The following is a 24,070-nucleotide window of genomic DNA, read 5'->3' as shown; positions in this document are numbered from 1 at the left end:
AATGATAAAGCTCGTTATCTTTGACCTTGGGGGTGTCATAATCACAAGTCCTATCTTTGCGTTTCAGAAGTATTCATGGGAAAAAGGAATTCCAAGGTAGATTGAGACAATATTTAAAGTCTGAACGGAGTGACAGCTTCCACTGGGAAGTTCTACTGATAAGCTTACAGTTTTCTGATCTCCTCAAAATTTGCAGTGACTTTGTTCTTAAAAGCTTTATAAGCAATGCAAAGAAACTTGACACTGGACAAGTATCCCTTTCTCAGGTATGTTCTGTATCTTTATTCAGCCTGCTTTATTCTTAGTAGAACTCAGTTTGATATAATATATTAATAGGACTGAATATAAATTTGTGATTTGACTTTTTGTTTGCTGTTTAGCAGGGTTCTTAAAAGTAACCAGGTGCTACGTGTCAACAACTAAGATCTACATCATTATTTTGGCCAGCTACTCTGCTTGATTATATCATCTGGTTTATTGCAGACAGATGGCAAAAAATTGCTAGCCCCTTTCTCCAACAATAAAACCGTCTACTTCACAAACTTCCTGACAGCCCTGGTTCTAGACTCCTACGCAGACACTCTTTAGGTTCGTCATGTAATCTTTCTGCCCTAGAGGAAGATTGCGTGATGAGCCCAAAGAACATCTGCGCAGGAGGCTACCCTGGTTCTGGACAAATGCAGAGCTCTCACCAATATTATTACTGCAATTTGATTTGGTATACACCCAATGCAATTCTGTTATTTTGAAATTTCAGCTCAATTTTCAGCTATCAGTATAGTTTGCAGATCTCAAATTAAGCAAGTGTATCGATCATCTGTCAGCTGACAGCTTTGACCAATTCTCCACTTCCCCAGTTGAACATTTTTTTAAAAAATTGAACTGTCTTCAACGTGTGAGGCTTAAGAGCTCCATGAATGGCTTATTAGAAAATAATAAACAGTGTCGAGGAAATGCAAGTAAAGGATTTAATGAGTCTTACCAGAATTTCCTAAGTTTCTTTGTATACAAAAAACCTTTAAATGAGGTTGCACATATATAATAAGACTGAGTTGGGTGATCTTCATACTCACCAGAGGCTGGAAGAGATCCAGATACAGTGTGGAACCCCAAAGGGTGTAATTTGCAGGTTGCAGGTTGCAGGTTACAGGACAAATAAATATAATGATAATAATAATAATGATAATAATAGTAATTATAATAATAATAATAAAATAATAATAATAATAACAATAGTAATAATACACAGCAAACACACACAAACTTGAGCAAACTTGAGGGAATATGAATGTACGTACAGGTTATGAATGTCTTAAATGTCCTGAATAGTTCCGAACTACAATAGTGCTGAACTTTTGTCATGAACGTGAACTTTATTACATTTATTTATTACATTCTAGACATTCTAATTACTTTTTAAATAATCAGCACTACTTTGATTACCTCAGAACTTGGACTTTTTACAAATTTAACCTTGCAATGTTCAGCACAGGGGGGGCAAGCAGCGAGGCGTGGAACCGAGTTTCTATGATCGCCCCAGTTAAGAAATTTGGCCGAGCGAGACTAAGTACTGGTTTGTGGAAAACAAACATGGCAGACTTCCGTGAGTGGGATGCGTTTGTAAAGTTTTGTAAACGTCCTGCATATTTCACGGTCAAACATCTAAGAAAAAGCTCCAGTTACCCTACATCTAAATCTTGAACATTTTGATTGAGTCATCGGGGATAAATATTCCAACGTAAACCTGCGAGCGGGAACTCCACAGTGTGAGCCAGATTGCAGCGATGGGTATTTCATTTGAGCATTTTTTGTAGCGGTGTCCTATCAATGGGATAAACTGAAGTATTTCTATATTTTCGGACTCCCTGATTGTAAGGGTTGCTTATTTTGAACAGCTTAACAGCTCCGTGACCCTTTTTGTTTGCGTTTAACTGACAGGGTTAAAGCAGGTTTCATATGGCGCGTTTCTGTTATGTTACTACAAAAGGACTGTTTCAGTTTCAGGCAAAGCATTTTGGTATTATTTATGAAAGTGAATACTGGATAGGTCCATTGGCAGAATTGAGAATTCATCACCATCTCTTTGTTTACAACAATAATTGTGTCGTTGATTGTTTTTGTTTCTTCATAGTCATCCTTAGACTTTTGTTTTGGTATTCTTGACTTAACGGCTTAAATAATGGGTCCAGTCAAGTCGTTGAAATGGAGAGTATGTAGGAAGTTAGACTTTACCACCACATTTTGTTGCTCTTTCTGTAGCCCTTTCCCTGGCACTAATTTTTTATGCCACCTCTCAATCACTTTTCAAAGGGTTCATGCTCCGCTCTTGCACTAAGAATTGTTATTCAAGACAAGTACTATTAAAAACTTTATTCATCTGACTTTATATTACTTTTAGTCTTCCTTATTGTCTTATTTAGCTAACCTTCCTTTACAGGAACAAGCCACTGATAATCAACACTTAAGACCAAATTTGATATATTAACATCCTTTTCATCTTTTTGCCTTAGAGGAATAAAACAAACCTGATCCTTTGGTTACTGGTCATTTGATTAGCCCCTAGCCAGTTAGCCCCAACCACAAGTTGATTAGCCCCTTACTCATGCTTAAAAAACAAGAAATATACAGTTTTTTTAATTTCTGGATGGGGGCTTATCAACTTCTGGTTGGGGTTTAAATGGTTAGGGGCTAATAGACTTGGGGGCTAAATGACTGTTACCGATCCCTGCACTTGATGTCTTTTCTTGTTATTCTCGAAAGCGCTAAAGCCAAGTCTCAAGATTGGCCTATTTCAAATATCGTGGAGGTTCTGTTGACTCAGGTTTGCCCAAGTTAAAGTTAGTTGTCTGGATGAATGACCATTTTACCTGCCTCCCTCATTACTAGCACTCAACTACAGGTAACATGGCTATTTGCCTTCCCTGGGTGAGTATATGGCAGCCCGATTTTGATATCCAGAAGTATTACAGAGCTTTCTCTCACCACACAAATAAAATTGATGCTTATCACCAGTACAAATCATGCCAAAGCATGTGAGCAGCTGCTTTCTTTATTTTCACGGGTCAATAACTTGTAAATGAAATGCCTCAACCTAGTAAGGGTTCACATTGAGTCTGTGCATAGCAAATAGTCCATTTTGGACATTCCCATATGCAGAAGCAGAAAAATGATTTCCAATTTGCAAGTTCACATTGGTATTGAACAGTAAAGGATGGAGGTTTCAAAACCTGTATAATTTATCACTGTATTATCGAGACATGCAAACCAGTAGCTATTTCCAATGTTGTTGACTGATCTACAACTGCCTTCAAGTTTCATGATTTAAATTACTCGAAAAAAAGTGGTCAGACTCAACATATTACAGGAAAATCATAAAATAAATGCAGTCTTTCATAAGAGAGTAAGTTAAGACGGAAAAAAACTTAAGACAGAAAAGCTTGTTTAATGTAAGCTCCAGTTTAAATGTACAGCTCTGAACAGTTGAGAATATTTTAAAGACTTACGTTCGGAGGCTTTGCGATATATCTTGAATGACAGACATGAAACAGTTCGACATCGCTATTTTCCACAGAAATTAGAGAAGAATAATTGGTCGATGCGAAGATGGAAGGTAATAAACCTTGAAATTTCCACGGCAAAATAAAAACTTCAGCTTCGTTCTCTTCCTGAGACAGGGAAACATCTCCAGGCAACCAAGAATGCAACCACGCTTGCCAGGAAAATAGCACAAAGCTGGTCCTTCATTCCCTTAATCCTGATTGTCTCAGAGCTGTCGTAAATTGCTAACAGCGAATAAAAAGTTATCGAATGGAAGGCGAATCCTGAACAAAAATGGCGGCAAAACATGTTTCAGTTTAGTTGCGATATTTTTGCGTTATGCGAATGCTCGTTACAGTTCTCAAATGATTGACAGATTTCTTTACTGGGGCAATCATAGGAACCAGAAAAGCGGCGAGATCAAAGGTAGCTGCCAGCCCCCCCTGGTTCAGCAACTGAACATTCAAGTTCACGATTGTTGTAACCTTGTTGATCTCAAAAATAATTAGCATAAAGTTATTTAAATTTCCCGGACATTCGTGTACATTCTTTGCTGACCTGAATGTGAATCAAATAACACAAATATAAACAGCAACCCAAGCACGTGGGGAGTTTATTATTAGAGAGGTTAAGCATGACGTTTACGGCAAACGGCAAACGGCAAAAATTTCATTTTTGCCGTCTCTCTTCAGCTGTGTGTACAGTAGAGTGAAATTATTTGTATTTGCAATGAATAGTAGTAGACGTTATTCCATTTTTGTGAGCTTTAATTACAGATTAGAAGAAAAGAACTCAAAATCGGAAGTTGCCTTTGCCGTTTGCCGTCTGCTGTTAACGTCATGCTTAACCTCTCTATTAACTATTTACCAATACACTTCTGGAACTTTCAACATCTGGTTGAATTTACTGCGACCTGCAGCCCATATAAACCTGCAATCTGCAACCTGCAACCTGCAAAATACACCTTCCAGTGGAACCCTACCTTATGGCAACCCTGTTAATATGGTCACCTCGTTATTATGGTACTTCATTCTGGCCCAAACAATAGCTCAGTCAGTTATTGTCTTATACAAGAAACCCCTTTAATACGGCCAGCCCATTAATACAGCCAGGTTTTTGTGGCCCAATTCAGTAGTGTGCTGATTCAGTATTTCTTCTTTTAATATATATAGTTCTACTCTGAAATGGACGCTATTTACAGAGAGCATGCTTCCCAACAAGGATACGATCACTGTAAAGAGATAAGATTCCAAGAAATCATGGATGAATACATGTCAACAGCAAAAGTTATCCCAGAAATGCTGAATGTAGCAACTGCTCTAAGGAAACATGGTACATGAAATGGATTATGTTTACTATGGGTAGTGTTGGACGACACTATGGACCGATATATTGACAGACGCTCGGTCAATACGTCGGCTGAGTATCAGTCAACACTTGGTCGATACATGGCTGATATACAGTATCGGCAGACAGTCGGTCGAGTGTTGGTTGGGTATCGGTTGAATATTGGTCAAGTGTCAGTTGAGTATTCGCTGATATGTCGGCCATTACTTGACCGACATTCGACTGATACATATATCGGCTGATTATAAACCAATACCCAACTGACACTCGACTGACACTCAACTGACACCCCACTGTCTGTCGGCCGATATATTGGCGATGTATCGGTGGACACTTGGCTGAAACAAGGTTGTTACTTGGCTGACTTATCAACTGAGTGTTCACATCAGTTGATAGTGTCGGCTGACACCACCTACAGTAAACATGATCAAATTAACAGTACAACATTCAACATCCAACATCCAACATCCAACAAGTATGAAAGTAGGTTTTATTAATTTATATTTTATCAATTTTACTTGATAAAATGATTTTAAATTATTTATATGGTAGCTTTGATTGTCTGGTAGGTTAACTGAGGGTACAGCTGTAATTGATGAACCTCAAGATATGTCAATACAAAGGAGATACCAGATGTACCAAACCATGAAACCATCCCTTTTTAAAGAAATTCATGATTAGATCATTATGATTAGATTAATATCATTAGATTTTAATATTATTGACTGATACCAATATGGCATTTTGTGATAATTTCAGGTATCAAAACCTGTGTTCTGACAAATAACTGGACCAATGACACAGGAAAGAACTTCAAGTTATTTCAATCCTTATTCCATTATTTTAATGAGGTGTTTGAATCATCCAAACTTGGACTTAGCAAGCCTGATCCTGATATTTATACTCATGTCTGCTCAAAGATGAATGTCAAGCCCTCAGAGGTGTGTAACTAGAGTAAAAATGCATTTATTATTGACTGGCTCAGAGGGCCAGAGGGGAAAATGTTTGCCTTGAAGGTCGTGTGCCATATGTGAGAGCTGGCCTTAGCCTGGTGTAATACAATCATTGTACAGGTCTGGAAAGTATCCATTGATGCCCACCCCAGGGAGGGTCTGAGGTGGTGGAGCGTCTTAAAGGCCAATATGTTTACAGTAAAGTATAATTAAAAGCTAAACTGTAATTTCTGAAGGGGTGGGAGGCTCAAACCATAACCTTCTATGGGGTTACCCATGGATATTTTCTGGAGCAACACAATTATATTTAACTAATATTATTGTATGACATATTTTGATATTTTTTTGTGTTGGAAAGTTGTGAAAATGTCTTGATGAGTGTTTAACTGCATATTATATATCATTTAAGTTGTACTAAATAAGCTGTACTAAATGTGTGGGTGGCGTGGTGGCCTCGTGGTTAGTGCACTTGTCTCTGGATCGAGTCGTCCTGGTTTAAGTCCTGGCCGATGATATTGTATTGTGTTCTTGGGCAAGACACTTTACACTCACAGTACCTCTCTCCACCCAGGTGTATAAATGGGTACCAGCGAATTAAATGCTGGGGTAACTCTGTGATGGACTAGCATCCCATCCAGGGGGAGTAGAAATACTCCTAGTCGCTTCATGCTACAGAAACTGGGATAAGCTCCAGCCTGATGGGCCACATGGCTCGTATGCAGACTTCACCTACCTACTAAATAAATGTAAAAAGCTGGCAGTTATGTGTATTAGGTCAGATTACTCTTCCTGGGTAACCCAACAGATATCAACTTGTCAGTGTGTTAGAGTGAAGGTAGAACTTTATGATAACCGGGGTTGTCACAGCAAGGGATGAAAAGTGCTGCAACGATGTGTCATGGTTAATTTATCAGGATATATTTTTGTTCAGTAACACTTATAAAATAATCAGTGAAAGAAGAAATATTATATTTTTTGTACCAGGTTATATTTCTAGATGATTCATCTCAAAATCTCAAACCAGCCAGGGAGATGGGAATGACAACAATTCTGGTGAAGAATCCGATTACAGCTTTGAAGGACCTGCAGAAAGTAACAGGAATTGATGTAAGTTTCATTCAATTGGAATGATTCCTTCCTTCCCTCTCTCTATGGATCCATGCATTCAGGATCGTAGCTTTAAGTAACAGACAAAGCAGGGCAGTCTTGCCTCTTGTTGTTTATAGTCATGATAACTACCTGAAGTACCTAGGAATTTTAACAATGTGCATTACCTGGCTACAGCCCTGGTATTGGGCAGTTGCAGGCATCCCTGCATCTGTGTGTGCATGGCCTCTTTTTTTAATTTGTCCCTTGGTTGCTCATTGGTGTTGTCTACTAGTCAGCCATAGGCCAGTTCTTAAGAGAAGTTATTAGCTATTCAAGATATCATAATGAATCTGGGCTTCTTCTTGTTATTATTTCAGATTTTCCAGCAGCATGTTGTTGAACCATGTTCAGTCCATGATGCAGTTCACTGCTATGTCAATCTTAAGGTTCAAGTAATTCTTAAATACTCTCTTTAAAATTGACTAACGATACTACTTGCATGTGAGACTCTGTCTCATATTTCAACCAGTGGTGTCTGTTGTATAATACCCAGTTGTGTTTACTTGAGTATCAAGAATAACTTGCGTTCACTTTAATCTATTCTGAATCACTATATATGCAAAGCAATTGGCTAAAAAATAAACTTGCAGCACTTTATCACCCAGTCAGAGGTAAAACCAAAGCCAATCATGACTTGCTTGCAAAAATTTCCCCTGCTTCACATCACCTATTGGTATGTTCACTTGGTTCACTGGATTTTCTGTGTCCATAGTGACTTACTAGAGTGATTACATTATGTAAGGTTTTTCGACACCATTGAAAACCACCCTTACAGTGTACTAATGCATCACAACTCACCAGTACCCACGTATTGTAATAAGTATATAATCCTGGGTGGATAATTGCATTTGAAGAACGCAAACCTAATTTTGACCTGTGGCTTTCTAGAGTTGGTTTCCCTTTGCACGGTTATATGCAGAAAAATCCACATTCCTGTAAGGAAACCAAAATGGCCAGCCCGCTTGATTTTCACAGAGGCATGTCACGGCCAGGAAACTGGTACTGTTTAATGCTAAGACATGTGATAAGACATGTGGCAAACATGTGAGTGTGTGAGCAGGCCATGTGAGCTCCTCTTTCTGCTGGATCTTTGACTTCTTTCCATTCAGTCGCTGTACGCTTCGCTATTATGTGCACTCAGCATTACATTTTGGTGAATTTAAATGCTTCGACGGTAGCATTAATCGAAATCTGAGGGAATTGTCCTTGTCTATTAACACAACTTGGCTTTCGGATGTTAAGTGTGGGAACAGCTGGATTTTGATTACATTTGTTGATTAGTTCCAGTCGCGACAGATAGCTCAGTCTTTATCTGGTTGAAATTTTATTGTTTGGAATCGATGGAAAAGTACTCTGTAGACAAGATCCAAAGGTCTACTTTATTCATCAGGGAAAATACTACAATTAGTCGCACGGAGTTTGTTTACGATGAACGAGCACACAATTGCAAATGCTAGCTTAAATTTGTGCTTCCAGCTTAGAATAATGTACGTAATTTAAATATTCTATGAAACTTGTGAGTCTACAGAAACTGGCGGTGACATGCAACATATCAACAAATCGTGACCTCTTCACTAGCATGGACTTTGACACTATGCATGTCTGACTGTAAAACTGTGGTTGCTGCTGAAAAATGTTGATTTTAGCAATAGGCAAAGGTTGAAAGTCAGCTAGTGAAATCATTTATTTAAGGTATATATATTAAAGTAAGGGTGTCGAACCCACTCTCATAATCTCTGATTACTACTAGTTTATCCACCATGAGAGCCACTCTCTTGTCAAAGGACATGACTTAAAGATCATGCAGTCCAACACACCACCAACTTTCCATCAATGTAGATCAAGGTTATGAGCATTTATAAATAATGTTACACTCCTTACAAGTAACTCCCTGCATCTTCTCAAGAGAGTGATGATAAACACAGACATGATAAGTTCCAAGGGTTGCTGCTTGCCACATGGACTAACTGAAAGTGTGTTATTTGTAGACAGGCATCAGGATGCATTATGTGGAGATGGGGCATGGACCTGTTGTCATTCTGCTTCACGGCTTCCCTGAATTATGGTATATTTGGAAATACCAGGTATTTCAATAATTGTGCAGTTAATAAAATATTCCATTTAGACCAATCTCGATGGATTTTAAAAGTCATCACTGACAACAATTTGCCTTTTTTTATTTTTCAAGTAACTTTTAATATTTAATACACGAGGCAGTGTTTCATGACATTTCCTACATGTAACACAGATAGTTGAAATCCAAGCAGTTTAATAGGAAATGTGGGGAAATAACTCTTGAGTAAAGGTGCTGATTGTGTTGGTTAGATCACAGCTCTTGCAATTGCTGGCTACAGAGTAATAGCACCAGATCTACGAGGAATGGGACAGACCTCCAGTCCACATGGTATGTGTTTGCTGAGGTTTAAATTTTTATTTGATTTGGAAATGTTTCAATTGAATTAAATTTGATTTTTTTTTACCTTCCTTGATGGAATATCTATGCATTTAATAATTACATTTGTCAAAATTAATGTTCTTAGACTTATTAAGCTAAGTATGTTTACCAGACTTACATTGATCATGATCCACAACCTCCCCAAATCAACAACAACAACAACAACAACAACAAAACATGACGGCATGGCAAAAAATAAACCTGTGATTGATCCAATACAATTTTAGTAACTAAAATTATAGTGTTCTATCTATGCTTCCAGACCTTGAAAAAGAGTTCATGATTGTATGTGCATTGTCTTGTTAATTTTCTCAAATATTAATTTCAGCTGTATTATTATCTTTCTGATTACTTGTGCAACATTTTCAGAAATCGATGCTTATGGCCATGAAAAAGTGTGTGCTGTAAGTGTTTTCTCTTTAGTAATGGTATCAAATAATTCATAATTGAATGACAGAAGTTACAAGCCTTGAATTTACTTGTAAACAAAAGGATCTCAGCAAGATGTTCATGCCTTTAATTTGCCATGATCTTTTCCCCATAGGATGTCATCGCCCTTATGAATTCACTGGTAAGTCCATTATTATCATTATCATCATTAATAATTTATTATTTATTATTTTCATTGATGACTTTCTTGTTACCTTGATATACTACCAGTAAGAGAAACTTTCAGTTAGTTAATAATTAACAATGTTGGAGGCCTGGCTGGGTTTGTTGTGCTCTTGGTCTAAACACTTAGGGAGTAGAGGGCTTGTTACATGAAGTAGATGGCTGACACCAATTTGAGTGCCAATTTAGGGCCAAGCCTCTAGGTATGGTTGGCGAAATGGTGCAAAATTCACAAAGTTTATATTCATTCACATTTAATGTTGTTATTATTATTCACGAATATATTTATTCACATTCAACAACTAAATTTATATTCAAGAAATATACTAATTCACATTTAACGACGTATTTCGTATTCACGAATATATTTACTCACATTTACGGGATGTATTCATTCACATTCAACGGTTTATATTCATTCACATTCACGATCGAAATATTGGTTCAACACGGTGCAATATTAATTCAACATTTTCTGCGCACCGTCTTCGCGCATCATTAGGTCCCAGATCACGCTCTACAATTTCTGAACGCAATATGGCGGACGAAGGAAGCCTTATTATATGAAGGGGTAGAACAAAGACCAAAGACCCCAAACACAAATGTTACATTGGCAGGAACTTTCGATCTCCTACAAGAGTGCAAAGGGGAATGGAACACCGCGGAAGTAGGATTGAGAGAGAACATCCAAATAAGGCTCGAGTGTAGCTCTCCAGCAATTACTACCTTTCGTCAGTATCATAGGGCAGTACTGAATGAAATACTGGGAAATATATGTCTTTTGCATGGAGAATGGATACGACACGACTCATCAAACTGCACAAACCTTGCAGTGTATTCTGTGACCAGCCCTGAGGTCTTCCGAACTCGATATTCAATATCGGAGGTAGTTCTTGGGGAGCAGAGATGGCGCAGTGGTGACCCTCGCCTCCCACCAGTTTGACCCGGCGATGAGTTTGTGGTTGGTTCTTGCCTTGCTCGAGGGTTTTATCCGGGTGCTCCGGTTTTCCTCCCCTCACAAAAAAACAGCATCTCCAAATCCCAATTCGACCAGGATAGAGGGTCTGAATGAAAGCCCGCTCTTCCTCTCTAAATATTTTAATTCTAATTTTTATTTTCCTTCTGCAACAAAGATCGTCGGGTTTCACGTGGACAAAGCTCAAATGCTTCTTGTTTCAAGGTGGACATTGAAACGTCGTATTGTGGAGTACGGGCTTCTCGATGATTTCGCATGAGCAACTAGACAATCTCGTAGAACGTTTCATGATGAGTGATCAGTCAACGGGATGGAAGAGGGAGAGTATTGGCCATGTCGACCCTGGAGACTCTAGAATCAGCTGGGCTGTCGTAAGACACCCTCACATTTTCACCCCTATGACCACTTCGCACCCTTGATGGCCACTCAAACCTTTGCGTCGCTGAGGGAAACAAATCTAGGACAATGCTACAGTTCTGTTATTAGTAGAACATTTAAACAAAAAAAACCACAACAACAACGCTAGTATAGTTTTTTTTTTTACATTGTTTTAGGAGTACCTTGTTAAAGATTAAAGGTTAATTAAAGGAAAATCATCAATACCCCCATGCATGACAGTAACCAGGCTATGGTGTCCGTCAATATGCCACAAGCTATTTGGAGCAGCCACAGAATATGCTCTCCTAGAAATTACGACAGCCCAACGGATTCTAGAGTTTCCAGGGTCAACGCGGTCAATACTCTCCCTGATTCCATCCCGTTGAACCCTGAGACCTATAATGATCGAAGATGTCCGGTCACCAAGGAATACCCGAGCAAAGTCCCATGATCACTCATAAAACGTTGTACGAGATTATCTACTTGCTCATCCGAAATCATCGAGCAGTCTGTTATCTCCTCTAGCCCATGTAATGTTTATGTTCAGTTGTGTATGTTTGGGGTCGTTTGTCTTTGTTCTACCCCTTCATATAATAAGGCTTCCTTCGTCCGCCATATTGCGTTCAGAAATTGTAGAGCGTGAGCTGGGACCTAATGATGCGCGAAGGCGGTGCGCAGAAAATGTTGAATGAATATTGCACCGTGTTAAACCAATATTTCGATCGTGAATGTGAATGAATATAAACCGTTGAATGTGAATGAATACATCCCGTAAATGTGAGTAAATATATTCGTGAATACAAAATACGTCGTTAAATGTGAATTAGTATATCTCTTGAATATAAATTTAGTTGCTGAATGTGAATAAATATATTCGTGAATAATAATAACAACATTAAATGTGAATGAATATAAACTTTGTGAATTTTGCACCATTTCGCCAACCATATCTAGGGAGGTCTGAGGGCATGCTTCCCAAGAACATTTTGAATTTGAGAGGCTCTGAAATGCTATTTTACGAATTCTCTGGGAGATTCAATTGAATGGCAAGAATGTTAAGGGATTGCAAAGCTGTCAAAGGGCCACATGATGTCTAAGTGCTACTCATTTATGTTCAATTAGTATATACAACAAGCTACAATAGTGGGTCGTGATCTTGGTGGATTTATTGCGTGGGACCTAAGTCTTCATTATCCTGAACGGATTCTGTAAGTAACTTTCCTAATTGTGTACAGTTTAGTAAATATTTATAATACAAATAGCCCATTTTTTAATATAATTTAACATTATTTTGTAAGTTATTAAATAGCAGTGACAGATGTTGCTACCTATAGAAAATATGCTACATACTGTTTTGGCATCAGATGTTATTATTAACAGACATCAAAGATAATTTGTACTGGGGAGACCCTGTAAGGACTATAGTAAGTGTGGGCCTGCATTATTGAAGAGTCTATCAAGAGGGTTAATTTTGGAGAAGTTATCACTGAGTATTGAGCTTTAGACCAAAAACCACTTGTCTATAAACATGTAGGTTAAGTCAGTTATGCTAACGTAGGATTAAAAGTTAACAGAAGTCTAAATTTTTCTTGTATAAATTAAAATGTTTTTCGTAGCTTATGTTTTTTGTAGGTTGAGCTTATTCAAACCCAAAACAGAAGGCCAAACAATTTAAACAGAAAACCTTGAGCACTGCAAAGTTACAAAACTTAAATGAAAATTCTTGCTAATCCTGGGTTAGCTTACATGTAATCAGGGTTTGAACAACCTGGGCCCATCATGGGCACATCGTTAAGTAAGCCACTGGTAGTTGTTCCTCTGTAGTTTGTAAAGTAGGGTTCCTTAATTAATAGTTACCAAATTAATGAATGAATGTCGTTCCTCCTATTTTCAGAGCTGTGATAAATATGACTCCCTTTATACCTACTTTTCCTAATATTAACCCACTGGAGAGATTGCAGGCAAACCCAGGGATATTTCAATATCAGCTTTATTTTCATAAGGAGGTCAGTTGAGAAACAGTCAATATTTATTTAATAATACAGGCACTCAGGATTTAACACTTGGCAAGTGTAACCCATGTTGAAATTAGTTATTATTTTTATTGAATATCATTAATATCAATAGGGAATTTACATTTTAGTCTCTCTTAAAGTACTGTAGTATGTCCAGATGACTGTTGGTTTGGAGGGGAGATGGCCTCTAGGTGAATGTGCTGGCCTCCAGATCAAGCAGTCCGGGTTTGAGCTCTGGCCAGAAACATTGTGTTGTGTTCTTGGCCGGCAAGACACTGTACTCTCACAGTGCCTCTCTCCACCCAGGTGTGTAAATGGGTACTGGTGAATTTAATGCTGGGGGTAACCCTGTGATGGACTAGCATCCCATCTGGGGGGGAGAGGAAATACTCCTAGTTGCTTCATGCTACAGAAAGCAAGATGATGGGCCACTTGGCTTGTATGCAAACTTTACCTTTACCTCATTTGGGATTCATGTCAAATTTCTGTCAGGGTGTTGCAGAGCAAGAACTTGAGAGGGACATAGAAAGATCATTCATCCTGTTAATGAGAGGTGCTAAAGATATGGTGAGACATTATTTTGAAAAATGGAACTTGATTTTATTGCTTATTTTAATGTACTGGTACATTACTGTAGGGAATTATTGAAACAACTTTATATACCAGTATGAATTTTATTTTATTTTTTTGCAGAACAAAATGAAAATTTGTGAGTTTACCAATAGTTATGGTTTAAAACACTGACCATTCACTTTCAACAGACCAGACTTATAACACCATCCACTGACAAACACTATTCACTTGACTCTGAAGATGACTTCCGGTCAGGTTGTCGAAACTTCAGTCACCAACAACAGTTCTTTTCAGAACTACATGTACCCTCACCCGGACAACCATGGTATAATTATGAACTACTGATACTCTTGGGTTCAAACCATTTACTATTTTACTAATAAATTATGCATGTTCTTAGTTTGGGAAGACTTAAATTGCACATCAGAATGGTGTGGCATAGCTCTTTCAATGTGTAGTTGCAGAAAATATCCATTCCCACACACACTCTTTCACAGAGGGTTTTCTTGTTTGAAACTCATCCCCCCACCCCCAAACCCCCACCCCCTTGGAAATTCCAGTTTTGGATAATACTCTCCTTATTTCTGATATTCTTCCTTGGGGTGGCTATGAAATCAATATTTTCTTGAAACAGCTTGCTGGAAGTAGCTCGTTAACAGCTAATCACTATTTGTTATGTTATGAACATTAAATATTGTTTTGAATTTCATTTGAACAGCTTCGTTTAAGTACTGCTGATGTACTAGAAAGAGGTGGGTATTGATTTCTATTAGTGATATAATTGAAAGAGTGCTGTAGTCTCTAGTAATTTCATATGCAGCTATTTATAATAAGCAAATGTTCTGGCCTGGGTGAATAACGCTATCCACCGGCAAGGTCCCGGTTGTTTGAAGGCTGGATAACTAGCAGAAAACTACTAACAGAAAACTATTTGATTGATTGATTGTTTATTTACCCATGTTTAAAATCATTTACAATATGAATTGTGACAAAAATAAGGGAGGGAAACTGATAGAAGAAACCCTTGCAGGCTTTTACCAGGCAGTGAAATGAATGACCAGAGATTTTCTTTTCCTGCTCTGTGACAAAGTCAGTAATCATGCCCAAGATCTTTTCTAATGTTTCAGGTGGAATGTTTACTGGGCTTCCAGATAAAGTCAACAGAAGCTGGATACTGACTGACGACAGCTTGAAGTACTTTGTTGAGATGTACAACAAGACAGGATTCAGGTTAGGAAAGTTCTGGGCTTATAATAAGGGCTTCTTTAGTCAGTCAGCTACAATTCTGACTCCCACATGTAAATGTTTAACAGCAGCAGTTTATGAAGCTGGGATAAAAAATTTAATGTGAAAAACAATATTTGGAAATAACTAAGAACACTTTTTATAGCAGCTTTTTTGTCCTCTCTCCATCTAGAGGACCTCTAAATTGGTACAGGACAATGGAAAAAGATTGGCAATGGAACTGCAAGATGGCTGGGCGCAAGGTGACTTCTGTGTCATTGTTATATTTTTGAGTACATCTCTTCCCCTTCCATGGGTATGGAGAGGGTTTGATCAATTTTGAGAGCTATTATGTATAAATAGACTGTTATCTATAAATAGAGTCAGGCGGTTTTCAACTGAGTGTCGAAAGTAATCAGGCTTTAATAAAGAATTATGTATACTTTGGTACTGGTTTTTACTATGTTTTCAGATTAGCTGAGTACATGTAGTCTAATTGGTTTCACAACACTCAATTGAAAACTACTCATGACCTGATGCTCACGACCATGAATTTAAGTGATGAGTTACTATTTTCTTGTAACCAGAATGTTTGACTCTGCACTGACATATTTGGGAGAAATTAAATGCCAATACCTGTCAAGGCTATATTATAGTTAACCTGACTTAAAGTGTGTTGTGTTCCTTTTGCTGTCTTGGCAGGTACAACAACCGAGCTTGATGATTACTACAGGAAAAGATGGTCTTATTAGACCACAATTCTGTGCAAAAATGGACCAGTGGGTAAAGAAAACAATATTATTTTAAAATTAAATTGTTACTGTGACAAAACATTATTAATGATTGACAATGATTGCAAACAATTTGATTGACACTTTTAGTCGTTTCATATATTAGGCTCATTAGGTTTCAGTTCAGTTCTCACACGTTTCACTAGAAGTACACGCAGTTTTCAGTTTGCTAACCAGTTTTAAGAGTTACACTAAGATCAGAGTCCAATGTTAACGGGAAACCTGTGACAGAAGTAAGTCCTAGTTTTCAGTTTGTGCTGTCGGTTCATTACCTACTTTTTGTAATCTGAGTGTTGTAAATACTGGAATGTTTCGTAATTATATTGCATAATTGTATGTTTCAGATTGAATAATTCCTACAAATAAACTTGTTGATTATATGAGTGATGGTTTCCTGGCATTAACATCCGTCCATATTGTGTTGATTTTCCAACGGTCCATAAATCATTGTGTATTGTGCCACATCTTCAGTATACATTGTTTGATTTGTAAGAAAGATAAGACTTTGATCATTATTTTCCTGTGTATCAACTTTTTTTCTCAGATTTGCAAGTTAGACAGAGCACACATAGAAGAGGCATCACACTGGGTAACCCTAGAATGGTATAGAAGAATGTTTTTACCTTGGATTTACTGATACCAAATGATATAAAATTTGTGAATACTTACAGTGTGAATACTTGAATCGGGCCACATGGAAAAAAGTTAACCAATCACAACATTACTTGAGAACAAAGGATAGTGATCTTTTTCCCAAGTAAACCAATAACATTGAAGAATGCAAACAATAGATCTTGACAAAAGTGCAAAGTATGAAGACATGATTGATCATAACAGTTATGCACACAACTTAAGCAGTTGTGAAATCAAAGCCTGAAAAAAAAAAAGAAAAAATTTCAGGCCTGAATGGGATTTGAACCCGTGACCTCTTTCTCCGCAGTTCAAATATATAATCTTTCATATATTCACTTGCAAAGTGCGAAGTGTTGCAAATCTCCTAGGAAACTTTACCATTTGCAGTTTGGTTAGTTTTCACCCTATATTTTGAACATTTTTCAACTGTTTTAGTTTTTTTGTGGTACGTCAAGATTATTGTCAAGTTGATGATTCCCTTCATTCTTAACACCTGTGTGGGTATTTTTTTTTCCAGTCCTTTAGAACTGAACAGAATTATGGTGGAGTGGCTGAACAAAGTTCACTCAACACACTCTGATCATTCCAAGTTGTGACAGCCTCAAGAAATGCTGTTTTTCAGGGAAAGAAATAAGTTACGGTTTTTTTCACAAAATTTTCACAAAATACATTCTAACAGAAGACCCTGATTTGCCATTGCAGTTTATAGGTTATTTTGTTTATGCTGTATTTATTTTATATTAAAACAAATTTCAATCAATGGAAACAGAATCAAACTTATGACTATTTAGTGATTTTGGAAATTTTTAAATTGTACATCTGTATTTAGTTTAGCCCATTTCTCACAGTCCAGGTTGCTTGTGACCAGTCTCTCTGAGAGCAACTTGGACTGTCTGTTCTGAAATCTTATTAATGGTGAAATAAAAGAAAAAAAAAATGTCGAATGAGGGCCATTATATTTTTTGTGACCATATGAATAATATTTTGTCACATCATTTCTTGAGAGCAACTTGGACTGTCTGAGAATCAGGCTATATTTAGTTCTGAAATGTTATTAATGGTGAAATAAAAGAGAAAAAAGACAAAATAATGTTGAATGAGGGGCATTATATTTCTCGTGATCATATGGATAATATTTTGTCACATCATTTTTTTTCACTGTCCTTGAGAACAGTGACACTTGATGGCTAGAATGGAAATAGATAATCATTTTGCCAAGTTTATTGAGGCCAGTGTTTTCAAGTTCATCATAACATTTTGTAAACAGTAAAACAGAAGTTCTGGTCTTTTCAGTTGTTTTAATTCATTCCTTACGTTTAGAATCACAGATGTTTTGTGTAACAAGACACTAAACTGAGCATTTTTCCACTCAGCCTTTAATATGTCTAACATTTAAGATACATTTGCAAAAATAAATGATTTTGCATTTATCTTCAGCACGTGCACGTGTTTTTACAGAAAGCAACATTTGTGATAGCATGAGGTCAAGTTAACCCAAATGAAAGTGCATCAAACTACAAAGAAAGGCAGTCGCATTCCTCAAGCTCAATGCTTATTATTCTTGCAAGTTGGTTGGAAATTCTACGGTAAAATTAGATAAACTTGCAAATTGTCATTTTTATGCTACAGGCAAAACTGTGGCTGTTGTTGTGTTATTTAAATACTGTTATTCCTTTTGTTTCAGACTAAGACCCTGAATACGAGACACTAAAATAAAATTCAAACTACAAAGTTAAATTTCTTAACCCTGGAAAAATAAATTTGAACCACAGAAAATGTATCACGTGCACTATTTGAAATGCTGCAAAGGTTAGAATTTTTTGTACAAGTCCAAAAGAACAGAATATTCAACAGCCATTGTATGTCATTACTTAATGGTGGTAATGATTAAAAAACTAAACGAATGAGATTTGTCTTGAGTTGCTATTTTATTACTACATGGTACTTTCTCATACTAAAATTGAACCACTCCTTTAATAAAATCATACATTTATACACTTGCCTTTATTATTTACATTGTGTGTCAGACACATCTTATTCCAACAGTATCTTTCAAGCCTTTATTCCAGTTAAAATAGGCCTTTCTTACATTCCAACAAACAATGACACCGAGTGGAGGTCAGGGTGGACAAAAATACAGAAGATGTGTGAAAATGTCCACCCCAACCTTGCTTTGGTATTGTTGTTTGTACGCACGGAAGTGGAATGTGGGAAAGGTCTTTCAGGTCTTATCAGTAAAGAGCTTGGTCACCCCTGTGATCATTTGAAATTGAAGATGTAGCAATCTGTCTCCATCTTCTTCAGACTCAACGATTGCGTCCAAACACCAATTTGATAGGTTTTCTATATTTCTCAATTAATTGCTATTAATAAAACTAATTTGTAAAGAAATAAAATCACTTTTCAAACAGTGTGACCCAGCTCTTTGTAAAGGCAGACTCAACATATTATTTAGCCTTGGAATTTAAGAAATCGTAAAAGATGCTGTTTGAATTTTGTGAAATGAACGTGTCAGTGAATCACTAAAACAAGTTTTTACTATCTACAGTATAAATATATTGATTTTACGTTTAACTCTTTGTTCTGACTCCAAGTAAACAGAGTTCTTGTGAATCATTGTTTTCCTTTCTGGCATAATAATAAATAGTTCAGTTTGCTAATAATTATGACTATTTTTAGGGCAGAGAGAAAAATTTTGAAGTAACAAATTTTGGATGAAGCTATTTCCTCAAATATTCTCCTTCCTTTGTATGTCTCTCAATAGACCACAAAAGTCAGCTCCCAATATTCACCAAATGTTATGAAAAATTAGTGATTGTGTGCTTCTTTGAGATCTCTATTTAGAAAATAAATGTCTAGTTTTGTTTGACACAATCTTTTGAAAATAAAATATCTCTACAACATTTTGACATTGCTACCATTTGAAACAGTAATATTGTATTATTTAATAGTATTGATGATTTTTAGCCAAGAGTTACTATATACTGTAGGCAGAAAAATGTTCAGACTTTTCAAAACACAAGATATCATTAGAAGTGAAAATTGATATACTACTAAAATGTTACATTGTACATTCTGTAAATGGTTCTAATTTACTATAATGCTAGCTGACCTGACTCATAAATTGAAACTATCAGAATGTTGCTTTGCAGTATGTTGTACAGCATCGCCAAGTCTTGCCACATTTGTTCTGTCCATCTAAAATCTTCAAAGGTCATCACTTATTCCTGGGATCCACAAATCCTCAGATTTCTCCCACATGATTACCGCTTAATGTTAATTTCATATAAATTATATTGATTCTTTTGTCATCAGGAATGAGTTGGAAATGCACTAGATGAACGGACTAAATTGATCAATTTTTTGACAGCTACCATCCATTGATTTACCTAAAAAGAGACAACATCAAATTCAGATTTAATTTACTAATATATATGAATAAGGACAGAACTATTGAGACATAATTTAATGTGTAAGTCTGTTCCAAATGAAACGGTCCTGTTTGAACTAAATGTGTTGGAAGTGAGGCTTAATTATAGAGGCTGCCTAAGTGCTAGCTGGTTAATGGACCTTCAACTTTGAACAACACTTTTGGAAAGTATTAATTTTACTAACCATCCTCCTCAATTAAATTTAACTCTTGTCAGTCTACAGCGCTAGACTCGTCAAAAACAATAAGCAAATTTACTTACTTCCGCAACAAAGTCTACCATCAAGGAAATATGAATATGGTGTGCTTCATCAACGTTACCATCATCTAGAGCTAAAGAAAAAGATAGAAACAACTGAGAAGGCCTGAAAAAATGGTGAGAAAAATATATATACTGCAGAGCCATCACAAAGTTTTGTAGTAGGCCACTTTATTGTAGGAGTGGGTGGTGGGTTTTGACATCTTTTTCTTAAGTATCAGACTATACCAGCAGAGTAGCTGGCTGGGATCATGAAGTAGATGGATAGATGGTGATTTTTGTCAGCTGCCACCTACTTTTGACCACTCTGATACTGTGATAATTCAATTAAAACAAGCTCTCTCCTCATAATTTACAATAAGCACCCTGTCCAATAAATACCCAGTCAAAGGTGAAGGCGCAGTGGCTTCAAGTTTAGTACCCTTGTCTCTGGATTGAAAGGTCAGGGTTCGAGCCATGGCTGGGGACATTGTGTTCTTGGCCAAGACACTTTATTCTCACAGTGCCTCTCTCCGCCCAGGTGTATAACTGGGTAACGATGAATTTAATGCTGGGGGTAACCCTGCCATAGACTAGCATCTCATCCAAGGCAGAGTAGAAATACTCCTAGTAGCTTCATGCTACAGAAACCGGCAATAAGCACCAGTCTGATAGGCCACTTAGCTTGTATGTACACTTCACCAAAAGTTCACAGTCCAAGGTATGCAATAAGTCCCTTTTCAAATACATGCCCTTCTATATTCTAATCACTACAACGTTGTAACATGCTCTCATCCTGTTTTATTTGGTTGGACACTCCAGGCAAACCTTCCCAAAATACACACTCTATCTCCATGAGCCCTCTCTTGAGCTACAAAAATTTGATTTAACTAATCAAAAGCACTCCTTGCCTGAAATCATATCTGTGACTGTCACCGTATTATATCGATGTTATAGCTGAGAAGAATTGAGCTGTAAGTGAAAGGGCAAAGGCGTTGAATTTTACCTTTGGCAAGCTTTATCATTCTGCTCTTCACACCAGGACTAAGTTTGCCATTAGTCCAATTCTGAGACATTACTTGTAACCTCCTTGCAATGTCGTCAGCAACCCTTTTCTGCAATTTAAGCAATGTAATCATTTCTCATTACAAGTGGAAGTAATTGACAACGAACATTAACATCAGACCTGTATAATATCATTAAATTGGAAAAATGGTGTCCACAATATACAGGCTGATCTTGCATGCAAGAGAAATAAAAGTAAGATTTAAGCATGCATACCAGGCCAAAAGCACATACACGTACATACATACAGACAGACAGACAAACAGACAGACAGAGAGACATGCACTTTTTGGTAAGGCAGGTCTGAATATGGCAACCTTAGGGCTGGTGTGGACCTGCCATAAAATTTAGCTAACCTAATATTTTTTCACCTTTTTATCCTCACTAATAGACACTTCTCAGAGTTCATTAGATTGACAGCAGCAACATACATGTACTACATTGTCTATCTGATAGACCAACCTCTAAGGTGTCCTTAAGCTTGTCAACAACATCCTGCAATGCATCCATGGTCACTTTCAATCCTTCTTGATCATCCATTGAATTGACAGAGTCACCATTTTTCTCTTGGCCAGAGGGAGAGGTACTTCGAGGAGTATTACCGGCACTCAGAGATGCTGGTGGGGTCACATGATTCCCTGGGGGAGGTGGTGGAGTCATACTGTGGCCAGCTGGAGAATGATTAACCACTCCATTCCCATTAGGAGCAACTGCTGGTGGAGTGGGGCTCTGACCATGTACTGGATATAGGGGAGGTGTTATGTGACCCACTGGAGGCTGGTATGGAAATGGTGGTGGGGGAGTTACATGACCTAATGGTGGGATGGATGGCTGAGCGAGGAGAGGGCCAGCAGCAGTTGTTACAGGTGGTACAATAGGATGAAATACTTGTGGTGAGCTGTGACTGTCGTGATGATCATCTAAATGATCGCTTATTTCTGCTGTTGAACGGATGCTATGTAATGGTGCAGTTCTTACTGGTTCAAAACTATGATTTTTAAGATCAAACAGAGGTTGTCCAAGATTCCCTGAAAGATTGTCTGTTGACTTAGCATGAACAGTTGGCGAGTTCAAGGCTTGTGAGGAGTTTACAGCAGCTTGGCTGGCATTTGATGTAGCAGCATCAGTGAATGAAGGAGTAGATATGCTCCTTGTGAACACAGCTGGCATCGATGGAGCTCCCAAGAAATTGCTTACAACAGGAGCTGTTGTGGTTACTGGCGGGGGTGGTGTGAAGAGAGGTTGTGTGAAGCCATTGAGGTTTAGACCAGCTACACCTGAAAACAAAATTAATATTATTGATTGCTGCATTTTTTCACGTTAACTTTAAGAACGTGGTGGGACATCGATAAAGTTTTACACAAATTTCCTTGTTGTCGCCACCAATCTGTAAGACAATCTACAAACATGGCAAAGATATTAAATTTTATGCTCATCTATAAAGATGTACAGTAAACATAGGTGCAACTGATCAAAACTCGATCAAAGGGTGAAACAGAACAGCGCTTAACAAGTTCTGTTCACCGGAAACTCATACGCCACTCATTTGAATACTGAGTTGCTTGAGCCCAAACATCACCGAAGTTTTACGGTGCAATATAAACCAAGTTTACGCGCTCTACGTTATCAATCGGAAAACCAAGTCAGTGCTTCTTTACAGTTTCTTTTCCACTTCATCTTAACGTACTATTAAACTTACACTAACCATTAGCTACATCGTCTTTACTAACGACGGATGCCTGTACACTTGGCGATGGTGACTGTCCCCCGTGAAGAGCCTGTTGGTGTGAAACTCTCTTCCTCAAATCTAACTTCGGCTTGTTCCCGGTTTTGTTATTAGAGAAGGCAAAAGTTGGTGGGTCGTTCCAGCCACGAGCAGAATCGCCATTGTAGGCTATAATGCCGCCAGAAGAAGCTAAAGAAGCAGAGAAAACCATGTTTATAAAACCGTACACAAGACAGGTACGCGAAGTTTTCGAAGGTTCTGGCGCTCAGAAGGATTTACCTCCAGTGTTTTGACGTTATGAATATTTAGATCGGGGTATAAATATTTTCTTTGTTGCCTTAGAGTTTTCTATAGTACTACTGCGGGAACACGATACAGTATTATTATAATTCCTGGCTAAAAGAAATTAGTTCAAAACTTGAATATGAAAGAATTAATGTGACGCAGATCAGCTTGAATTCCTTCAATTTAGCAAGTTACGTTCGTTCGACCATGAAAATGTTCTGTCGCATTTCTGTGTTTGTTCACCTTGACTAGAATCACATCACGTAAGTCACTTACAAGAGAGGGAAATAAAATATCTTCTTGTTCAATGGGAAAGGAAAGATACGACATAACTAAATCAAAGCCAGGAGAGCCTTGAACGATTTCGAGTTACTCTGAAGACCGACAGCGCCATATTGCGTACGGTTTGACTCATTGACAATAAAACTCGAATTAACCCCGCACCTTTCGGCCTTTGAAGGAACATTCCTGTCTATCGTATTCTGTGATTGTAAATCCACTGCAACAAAACACGGCTGTACCGCTTAGGAGATATAAAACTTACCTCTAGGGCTAGGATCGCCCGGCATCTTCAGAGGAACGAACGATTTCAAGTAATCGATCGTAAACTCGTGACGTGTCCCTACCCTATGACGTCACATGTACCGGAAGTCGTAGAAAGCGGAAACAGGTGGAAATAAACT

The 24,070-nt window shown here is 37.6% G+C and overlaps 2 protein-coding genes across 2 annotated transcripts; one reads left to right on the top strand and one right to left on the bottom strand.

The window, feature by feature from the left end:
- The first annotated feature begins 1 nt into the window (after window position 1).
- On the top strand, window positions 2–18,175 carry LOC145497275 (bifunctional epoxide hydrolase 2-like). The gene is made up of 19 exons (XM_081477102.1): window positions 2–96; window positions 197–266; window positions 4,710–4,869; window positions 5,644–5,825; window positions 6,822–6,944; window positions 7,304–7,372; window positions 8,975–9,070; window positions 9,312–9,390; window positions 9,811–9,845; window positions 9,986–10,012; window positions 12,530–12,615; window positions 13,302–13,413; window positions 13,915–13,989; window positions 14,714–14,747; window positions 15,123–15,225; window positions 15,413–15,482; window positions 15,922–16,002; window positions 16,555–16,613; window positions 17,161–18,175. Exons 1-19 carry the CDS (start codon window positions 2–4, stop codon window positions 17,237–17,239), a joined length of 1,635 nt encoding a protein of 544 aa, XP_081333228.1. The 3' UTR covers window positions 17,240–18,175.
- Window positions 18,176–18,581: 406 nt separating this feature from the next.
- LOC145497278 (uncharacterized) lies at window positions 18,582–24,040 on the bottom strand. The gene is made up of 6 exons (XM_081477104.1): window positions 23,932–24,040; window positions 23,082–23,291; window positions 21,839–22,653; window positions 21,318–21,426; window positions 20,336–20,406; window positions 18,582–20,032 (listed from the first exon to the last, which is right to left on the bottom strand). Exons 1-6 carry the CDS (start codon window positions 23,954–23,956, stop codon window positions 19,955–19,957), a joined length of 1,308 nt encoding a protein of 435 aa, XP_081333230.1. The 5' UTR covers window positions 23,957–24,040; the 3' UTR covers window positions 18,582–19,954.
- Between the last annotated feature and the right edge of the window lie 30 nt (window positions 24,041–24,070).

This window comes from Orbicella franksi, chromosome 9 (genome assembly GCF_964199315.1).
Source record: "Orbicella franksi chromosome 9, jaOrbFran1.1, whole genome shotgun sequence".
In the NCBI taxonomy this organism is placed as follows: domain Eukaryota; kingdom Metazoa; phylum Cnidaria; class Anthozoa; order Scleractinia; family Merulinidae; genus Orbicella; species Orbicella franksi.
Note: the sequence above shows the minus strand (reverse complement) of the source record. Positions and strands in the feature narration are given on the sequence as shown.